At 38.4% G+C, this 10607-nt stretch overlaps 1 protein-coding gene across 10 annotated transcripts in view; it reads right to left on the reverse strand.

Annotated features, from left to right (window-relative positions):
• Positions 1-10586, reverse strand: part of mrrf (mitochondrial ribosome recycling factor) — a 32701-nt gene extending 22115 nt beyond the window's left edge. The window contains exons 1-4 of one of the 10 annotated variants that reach the window (XM_061747418.1): positions 10453-10577; positions 9484-9624; positions 5932-6105; positions 5715-5867 (exon numbers count right to left, since the gene is read on the reverse strand). In XM_061747418.1, the coding sequence (XP_061603402.1) occupies positions 5715-5867; positions 5932-6103 (325 nt within the window). In that variant the 5' untranslated portion in view covers positions 6104-6105; positions 9484-9624; positions 10453-10577. The other 9 variants (XM_061747419.1, XM_061747423.1, XM_061747416.1 and 6 more) reach the window with 9 other exon arrangements.
• Between the last annotated feature and the right edge of the window lie 21 nt (positions 10587-10607).

The raw sequence follows: 10607 nt of genomic DNA on the forward strand, positions 1-10607 counted from the left end.
AGTTTCGTTCCTAAACTAGTGACTTAACCTGAATTTGTACTCAAGCCGGATCTATCACTAACCTATGCCAACGCAGCAGTAAAGTTATAAATACAGTAAATACCTGTATGAAAACCAATTCTTGGACAATGTCAAATAACTAAATGGAAAAAAAGGAAGTACAGTGGTAACTGAGCACAAACTACTGTTGTTCATTGCGTGCTGTTAGTACTCTCAAAACGTAGTAAACTGTAACCATGTCCAATAAAATTTAAACTATGTTATAGGTTAACATTGTTTGTAAGTCAGTCAAACACAAAATCAGCAGAAAAACACAGGGTATTCACAATGTACAGCAACAATACTTTTGCAGGGTTTCCCACATATGCATTTATTTGTGGCGGGCCGCCACAGGTGAATTTTGGCCGACACTAATAGATTTTGACGTAATTTGTTCGTCCTCGCTGTGAACGTACCATGTCATTAGACGGCGGTCAGTAGATGACGGTATGCGTTACCTAAATAAAATACAACTGTGTCACCAAACAAGTCCAGAAGTTCGAACAGTTCGAATATGTTATATTACGCTGTCTGTCTGTTAACGTAGCTAGAAGCTAAACGTGCATAGACAGTAGCAACTCGCTCTATGTTCGTATTGCATGGAGCGGTTCTGCTCGTTAGCTGACGCGAATGACGTCTCATTCACACAGACGAATAGTGAAAATTATTTCAAGCGAATCGTGAAAAAGCCTCGTCCTGAGGATACACGCCAACATGCTGTCGAGTATCCTAGTTTGGAAGCAACGGGTGAGACTAGTAGGACTTAACACGAGGCTGGTCCTTTTCTCCTTTGCCATCATGACTGCATCAGCTAACAATAAACACCGAACTACTGCATTTGACCCAAATTGGCTTAAAATGCCTCAGTTTAAGTCATGGCTGTATGTGACACCGCACAGTAAATTTAGTCGCTGCATTATATCTTCAGTTATTTCTAACTATGTTTTATTTTTATTTTTTTGGGTTCATTTTGTAATTTGATTATTGCTCTACATTTTAGGGATGTTTGTTGATTGTGCAGAATGAGGAAGGGAGTAAGGAGGGCTTTGTTGGGTGTGGAGCAGAAGTTTACAGAAAAGACTATTTGAAACGGCGGGCATGTCGGCGCAGACCAAGCATCTCTCACACTCACTTTTGAACAAGGAATAGGGTAAGCGTTTCATTCATTCATTTTAATGAGCAAAATCATCTTTCAAACTTATTTTTATGGGTGCAGTTTTGAGGTATCTTTTCAATTAATCCTTAGGTGAAAACAGACCTCCGCAATTGCTTACGAGGAGAGCACTTGGCCGCCTGCTTCAAAATATCTGTTAATGGACACGATCATGTGGACTATGTAAACCTATGAAAAATTAAATGCGCCAGTGAAGAGCACAAACTGTGCAAGAAAATATAAGACCTATTACGCCTTTTGAATTGTTACCTACCGTATTTCTTTTTTAAGTAAGCCATTATATTTTTATTGAAATTTCCTTTAAGTTATTTGGTGTTTGACATTACAGTTTACATGAATTTGTAGTTATTTAAGTCAGCGGTTGTAATTTTTTAAATTGACTTTCTTATGTTATTTGGTGTTTGTTTATGTGTTTTAGCATCATTAAAATTACTGTATTCCATTAAAATCTAAATCAAACTCCTTTCTTTGGTCGTAAACATTGATGGACTAAAAGAGATCCCCGTGACCCTCCAACCGGGCCAGCCGCCGGGTGCCCACCAAATAGATTACGCCCTTGTGGGAAACACTGCTTTTGTATTGTTGTTTTGGTTTGAAAATATTTTTGTCTGATGACATAGTGACCAATAACAAATGTGTCTCAAGATGATAAATGTAGGTTATTTTTATGAGCACCTCGCCGTCCTTCAGTGACGAGAGAAGTAAAGGTGTGTTGACCTCGACCCCCCACCCTCCCCTCCCCTCCCCTTCCATCTGGGTAACCTGAGACGCAGTTGTTTCCTTCTCTTCCACCTCTGCCTTACATCACTCCATGCCTGCTTATGCTGTGGAGGTTGCAACTCATGATGCTGCTGAAAGTGTGCTTCATTTGTGTGTGTGTGTGTGTGTGTGTGTTTGGGGGGATTGAAAGGGAGGTGAAAGTCATTTTCTTGATGCGATCTTTTCATTATTTGATTCCAAGGGTCCGATACAGAAGAAGACATGTAGAGGATAAAGATGGTCTCAGGGTTTCAAGTGCATAGCTGTGACCTTCTCCCTGTCCGTCTTTGTTACTTGTGCCTTGACGATGCGCACCTACACATCTGTTAGCACTTAGGCCGGCCAGACATGCGACCATTTCTTTACCATTTCATTTTAGAGGCAGAGGTAAGAGGTCTGGCAGGGAGAATATCAGAAATCTCAACCACATTACTTAACATGAAAGAAAACATTAAATATTATAATAATGACAAAAACATTGGGTTTAGCATTTGAAAAGCATAATGAGTGACAGGTGGATTACTGATTCACATTCAAATTGAAAGTATTGTATTGCATGAGTTCAGATTGTCTCATTGAAAAAGAATCCATTACTTAATTAGGTATTGATGGAATAAAGCCTATTAGTTATTCTCTTGGCTCACTCTTACAAATTAAATGATTTTTTCACATTTGTTAAAAACAATGAACAGGGCCACACTGAAAAGAACAGGAGGAGGGGGGGGGGGGGAATATACTACATGAATAAAGTCCAAATTTAGCGGGAAAAAAAGTTATAGTTTAGATCGACTAAACTTCTACAACGATTATCCTCACTAGAGTTGCGTGTGTGATGAAGTCTGTCTCAGCTGACTTCAGGCGAGAGGCAGGCTACGCCCTGGACTGGTTGCCAGCCAATCAATATTGTAATATTGAGAGAAAAGTTAATACTGGTTTACGAGAATAGAAAGATAAAATTAAAAAAATAAAAGTTTTTAAAAACTTTATTAGAATAAAATCACGGGGAACAATGTTACAATATTAACGTAATAGAAAAATGAACAAAACATTACAATAATAAAGACACATTTTAGGAGCATAAAGTGGCGTTTTTTAAGAAAAAAAGACCAACTAATAAAGTGGGACTGTTACAAGAAAAAGGTCATACCATGAGGAAAAAGGTCAACTAAAGAGAACTTTAAAAAAAGTCCATGAAGTCTTTTTTTAATATAATGTTAATATAATTAATGTTACAACATTGTAATAGAAAGAAAGGCAACATTTTTACAAGAATGAAGCCTGAATGTTACAAGAAAAAATTAACTGAATGGCTTCATCCTCATTGCCTTTAATATTAGTGATATTGTAATCTTAATTATACGTAAGTGTCATTTTGGCAAGAATAAAGTTGCATTTTTTTTGGCCAAAATTCATTATTTTGGGACCATGAAGAACTAACATTAACATAAATGGATAACCGCATTTAGGTGGACAAAGCGGTCTGTTGGGATACTGTATACGTTTCATTAAAAAATAATTACGTCATTAAGACAGTTTTCTTGTTACTTTAAGACTTACTTTCAGTGGGGCCCTGATACTTACTTTCTACTGATATAGTATCCAGTTACTTTGTAATAAGACATTTCATTTATCTGCCAAATTTAATCATTTGCACTTAGAGATTTAATGTTAGTGTTTAACAGTAGGGCAATAAAGGAAAACTATCACGAGTCATGGATGTTCTATAACAATCATATAGGGGCCCTTAAACCAGATGGAAAACACAAACTGGTTGAGGCAACAAATGTGTTTTAGCATCCTAATGCTAAATAATACACTGTAACACAAAACATTACACAAAGCAGTGTTAAGCAAGAGTAGTTAGCATACATGAAACACATCTTTGCTGGTCCCAAGAGCATCAAATTCATTAAGACAAGCCACATTACAAAAACACTTTAAAAATATGGAACATAGGGATGAATTTAAACAAGAAAAAAACCAACAGCAACAAAAACAGTAATTTCTTATATTGTACACATTTTGATAGGTCTTCATTGAACTAAAATGTGTCACAGCAAATGTTCCAGTGCTTTCTTCTTTTTGAAGGCTTTCGACTGCCTAAAGGATGACTGCATCGAATATGTGCATTTCCCTACAAGTCAAACTAATCCTTTAAAGCACCAATAGAGAGATGCTGCATTTATATTTCCTCTGCCAACTGAGCTTTGACCACAACAACCCCATGGATGTTCTCTCTCCATCTATCTCTTGCTTTGTACAGACTTTCATACAGCTAGATCCACACTTACTGCTGATTAAATCCAGATGAGAAATTAGTGGGAAACGCACAGAGATACACTTGCGCACGAGACGCACACACATCCACGCTCACTCGGACAACTGACGTCATTCCATTCCACCATCTCATCCCTGCTGTCAGCCCTAAATCCTGCTGCCTCCCTGGATTACTATGCAGCTGGACAGAAGAGAGGCGGATGGACAGATGGACGGATGCAGGCAGAGGAAGCAGATGGAATTGAGAGTTCTTTTTGGTTTGAACGGACATGTAATTGAAAATGTTTGAGCCAGAACATGAAAAAGAAAGGTGGTCAGGAGAAGGACAAATATGAGCAGTGAATATCAATTGATATTCACTGCTCATATTGTCTGTAAAGATTTGTATGAAAAACACACCTAGGCCATCAGTAAAAAACCTCCAGACGGTAAAATGGTACTACGACAGTAATTAAGCATGCCTTCTTGTGTCTCTTGATGGCATACTTTGCCTCTGGGCCTCTGGGCTAACTCGTTCAGTGCACGCCTTTTGGAACTTTGAAACGTAGAATGACGGGACTGGACCATGGTTAAGCCAAGGACCCACTGTATATTGCATTATGTAAGAAGATAAAGATGACATCATACCAAAGGAGGCGAGACACCACCGAAGTAAGCTGGGATAGGCTCCAGCACCCCGCGACCCGGAATACGATAAGCGTTGTAGTTTTTCAGTTACTTAAAATTGAAAAAAAATATTCAGTCTGGGAGTTTCCAAAGAAATACAATTTCAGTGACTTAAAATACAGTTTGCATGTAGAAAATGGCATAAATGCATCCATCCATTTTCTTTTGCACCTATCTTCATAAGGGCTCAAAGTTGAGCTAGAGCCTATTCAAGCTGACTTTGGGCAAGAGGCTCTCACATTCACACCTACGGACAATTCTGAGTTTTCCACACATATATGTTTTTTGGATGTGGGAGGAAGCTAGCGTACCTGGATAAAACCCACGCAAGTATGAGGAGAACATGCAAACGCAACACAGGTAGCTAAGAGTAAAACCGTGAACCTCAGATCTATGAGGCAGACGTGCTAACTGCAGTAGAAATGTAAAGTAAGTATGTAAAATTGTATGAATCTACTAGCTTTGCCTATTAGACCTTCCATTTCTTTTGCCCCTACAGCCCCTATGCCAAGGCGACCGCCCATCTTTTGAGGATGGAAGCACCAGGTCATGACCTGGATGTAGTTGGGGAAACAATGGTCAAACTGGGGTCAAGGTAAGGCCATATGGGGTGCACCTTGATGAAAACAAGGTGTGTGGAGGGGAGTTTTATCTATAAATTATATAAACTGTAAATCATGATTATGTTGCTGATATGTAAAGAAAGTGGTAGTGTAGTTGAAAAATCAGTTGAATTAGCTTATGTTTTCATCAAATAAAATGTTGAGTTTGTGGATAGAGGATAAGGGTGAAATAATACCTGGTGAAGTTCTGATGCTCAGGTTGCGTGTGAAGTCATCTTTGAGCGCATTGACAACAGCCGTCATGTCTTCCTTCACTTCCTCCAGACTTATGATGTCTTCCACCAGAGCGGCGCTAATATTCATCTTTGCCGCCTGTCCCTTTGTCTTGGCTAAGAGGAGGATGGGAAAGACTGTTCAGCAAGGAACACGGCCCAAAAGTCACTCCACACTAACCTTTAGCTTTCTTGGTGGCATAAAGTCGAGCGCACGTAGAGGGGTGGCACGGGGCTCTGGGTAACAACGTTGAGCCGCTGAGCCTTACGGGGACCACGGGGGTACACTTGAGTGGTCGCACCAGGGACTGAGACAGGAGTGGACGCAGTCGGCTTAGATGATTCACTGCCATTACTGACAAAAGTAAACATACAAACACAAACATGTCATCATATATACTGGAAATATGTCCGCAATTTTTTTTTTCCCATGCCAAAGTTGATTCTTAAAATACACACAAAGGAAGCACAGTTAATATCATCTTAAACATGCACAATAAATTAACACTGATACGATGACCCTTGATACAAAAACATGCACATATAAATTTTTTAAAATTAATTTGCTATGGAAAATGTAATCCTTTTTTTCCTGACCCTGCAAATTTGAAAAGGCTGTAAGGTGATGCAATAATTAGAATTTTTCCAACCCTACACCAGAATTTGTACATTTTAATATTTTAGACAATTTGAAAATATTTTTATTGTACTTATTTTTAAAATATAAACATCCTTGGAATATCACGTAACCATATCAACACACAAAAAAGAGAACATTTCACGCAACAAACAAACCTACATAATCATAAATTAATTATCCTTAATTTTTTGACTATTTTACTGTAATGACCTTTATGGAATTTTAGACTTTTATTTAACGTTAATTATTTAAAAATATATACCCAATTAATTTCCTCAATACATTTGCTCATTTGTTTTCATTTATCTATTCAATGGGTGGAGGTTGCTCACAAAAAGTAACTGAAACATCCTTGAACGAATGCCCATCAACATTGAGAGGAAAAAAACAGGTTGCTGTCAGAAAAAAAAACTACAAAAAAGGTGAACACAAACATTTTAAATTACCAATTGAATACAGTAAAAAAAAAAAATAAAAAAAAAAAAAAAAAGTTATTTAATGGAAATTAAAAAATAAGATGTTTTTTCACTGGAGTTGTGTATCATATTTTAGTTAAAAATAATAACGCTCTAAAAATGAGGAGTATGGCTTTGGTAGTATTTTTATTTTCTTATCAAATTTCAGGACAATCCTTTTGTTATTACTGTACCTGTGTTTATTTTAAAAAGTGGTAATAGCCCAAGTCAGCCAGTAGGAGGTAGACATAGATCTTGCACTGGCACTATACAGTCACAGTTTGTTCTCCCATTGAAGCACACATACAGTCAGATGTTTGGGGATTCCTAAAGGGGACCCTCCCATTCCAAAGAACACATATAGCAGACCAGCCCCTCTTACTTTATGATGGACTCACCACCTCCCACCTCGCAGACTGTGAACTGTGCCGTTGAACCTAAGAGTGCACACAAGTACAGACAAACTCTGGAGCAACAAAAAGCCTACAGACACAAACACACTAAAGCCAGTCTTTCAATGTCACTGGCTGTGAAGAACTCCTCGTGAGCTTAACGGGGAAAAGCATAACACTGTGCTGGACTGAAAAAGGAATGTGGCTTAATACTGCTGTGATAAATCAACAAACAAGAACAGCAGTCAGTAGTATACAGACCTCCACCAAGGTTGCACTGTTAAAACATTTCTTTAACAAAAAAACAAATTAATTTTTTTCTTTAGTGGGCAGCAGTTTCTGCAATCGGTAGATTGCGCTCTAACAAGAACAGTGCAGTAGAAATTAATACGGCTAACAGTAATAAACAAAAAGTGTCCTGCTTACAGTCAGTTAACTCCTTGTGCAAAATCGTAACACAACATAAGTCAACATAAACTACTAATCTATTCAGCACGTATACAGAAGATTGATTCTCTAGTTGCGGCAGGATTTCATTTTGACTGACAAAAAGTGCGTGCAGAGTATTTTTGATTGTTGATATGTTGGCTAGCAGACCATTTCCTGGTGCACAGAGAACGCCGCAATTAATTAATTAAACAAACGGGACAGCGCCATTTACGTTCCGGGCATTTACACAGTGACTCAAATGGCAAAAAGAATTTCTCTATGAACATTTTTATCCGGATTTGCTCAAAATAGCTCCTCCGATACAGTAACAATACACCCGAAATAAATACAAATATTGCTGCCATCTGATGAAAAAAACGTATGTACAGTTCTGCACTTCATGTAGACTTTTGTCTAGTTTTCTATACCATCCAGGCATCCATTTTCTATAGTTCTCAAGGGTCGCAGGTGAGCTAGAGCCCATCCCGTATGACTGGACCAAAGGTGGGGTACATTCTGGATTGATTGCCAGTCAATCGCTTGGCACATACAGACAACCATTCACACTCACATTCATACCCATGGGTAAATTTAGAGTCTTCAATAAAACCAACATACTGTACATATTTTAAGAATGTGGGAGGAACCCGGTGTACTCACAGAAAAACCATGCGAGAACAAGGAGAATGTAAACTCATCACAAAAAGGCCGGATCCCTGACTCGAACCCCCATTACACAAAGGAACGCCTCAGCCAGGAGTCAAACCTGGGACAGTCGTGACTGTGAGGGTGATGTGCTAACCGCTCTTGCACTGTGCTGCCCTCACAGGATAATCGCTCAGGATACATTTTCAGAGACATCTCAGAATCTGGCCGTTGCTGACTGATCGCAAGGGAGGGAAAATGTTCAAATTCCTCCCAGTTCTCAGTAGTTATCCATGTGCTTCACTTAACACACAACCCAAATCAATACCTTTCTGGCCCTTGCACTTTAATGTGTGGCAGAGTAAATTATCTGCACACAGTATGGTGGGACAAAATATCATATACAATGTTAATTGCATGACACGATGTCCCAAAAGTCCCTATACCCTTGTTTTTTCTATTTAAATTCAGGTATCATTCGGACAAACGTGAGGCCATCAGCATTTGACAAATTAGGCTTTACAGTTTTTGTAAGCATATCATTCCCTTGCCCATGGCTCGCCAATTGACGTTGGTACACCAATGAGCTGAACTCCAACAGCAAAGCCAGGCAAGGTCTATGGAGGTCTGAATTGGAACTCAGCATCAACAAAAGCTCGATTGACCAGACACTTCGGAGAGTGATAAAGCTTTTGCCGTACCAACTTTAGGTTGTGCAAAACTGCAAAGCCCAAGCTGTCAAATGCTGATGGCCTCACTCCATCTGAATGATACCTGAAATGAAATGGGAAAAAAAGGATATGTATTGTGACTTTTGGGACACCCAGGATATCATATCAATATCTCCTGAATACGAATATTACAGCTGTCCAATACAACAAACAAACAAAAAAACAAGTCTGTACAATTGCTCATAATGTAATTTTTTTTAATAAGCTGCCAGCTAGCCAACAAATAAAATGCCATGTTTTATATTATGTTTTTTGGTCTTAAGAGTAGCGGTTCTGCTGTAGTCTAAGTCAATACTGCTTTAAAAATCACAAAGCAAACCTATGAAGCACATTGATGAAATGATATTCAAATATGTTCAAAACATAACAGTGGACCACCACTGCATCCCATGTTAAACTCCTAACAGGCTTTCCTGACAAGCTGATACGATCTAACCCAACTGTGGTAAATCAGATCGGCGACGATGTGGGACGCTGACGGAGCTCCTTGGAAGGGAAGCGAAGCAGAAAATGTGGAGCACAGGTGGTCAATGGGATACTGTTGCCTCACATCCTGGAAATGCAGCTGCACTCACACCTCACCTACATCAGCAAAGCAGTGGGTGAACCCGCATGAGCTCTCCTTTGTACACTTTACTGGTGTGAACAAAACATTATATCTGATCAAGCTCTTCCTGGTTTAATCTCAAAGCAGCGCCATCAAACAAAACCAGGATGAAAACACAATATTTGTAATGCTATCTAACTTGCATGTCATGGTTATTTCACCATTGTCGTGTCATATTTGTACATTGTTACGTCTCTTCAATAAATAGCAATAGCTAGCCATTACAGTAAGGACACAACATTTATTGGGCTTGGCAACATATCACTGTGAGCCAAAAGGACAATATAGAATATTATGATAGAGAAATATATAACTCGTCAAGTGAGGGGAATTCCATAACAATAATTAACCAATGAGAGCGAAATTCCTCATTTCTTTTTTTCCAAATATTGGAAATCTACTATAACAATTATATGATATGCATAAATATGACAAAACTGTCCTAATATGATGAAACTAATAATCACGTGACATTCAATGGCGTACATTCAATTCAAACTGTCACCATAAGAATGAATAAAAAAAAATTTAAACTAAATATCATATTTGAATCATACCCAATATACATGGGAGTGCGATATTATTATGTAAAGGTATACTGCATTTGTTTTTAAGTAAAGTTTATTCAATTGCAGCAGTGTGAAGGTCGACGTGTAAAGTTTCCTCCCCTTTCTCGACTCAAAACACGCCATTAACTCACAAACAATTATCGGAAACATGGTATAGCAATATCTACAGTAATAACACCTGACAAACACATACCATTTCGGTAAAAAAATAACAAAATATTCCCACTTACTTACAATTCTTTACAAGAGCATGTTACGGGGAAGCTAAGACTGACGTTCATGTCGTCATCTTCCCTCGACTGATTTTTTATTTTTTTTTTTAGACTGTGGCGCTTGAAGTATTGTACAGTCTGTGCCGGCTAAGCGGGGACGTCCCAGACTACAACTAC

This window comes from Phyllopteryx taeniolatus, chromosome 15, assembly GCF_024500385.1.
Source record: "Phyllopteryx taeniolatus isolate TA_2022b chromosome 15, UOR_Ptae_1.2, whole genome shotgun sequence".
In the NCBI taxonomy this organism is placed as follows: Eukaryota; Metazoa; Chordata; class Actinopteri; order Syngnathiformes; family Syngnathidae; genus Phyllopteryx; species Phyllopteryx taeniolatus.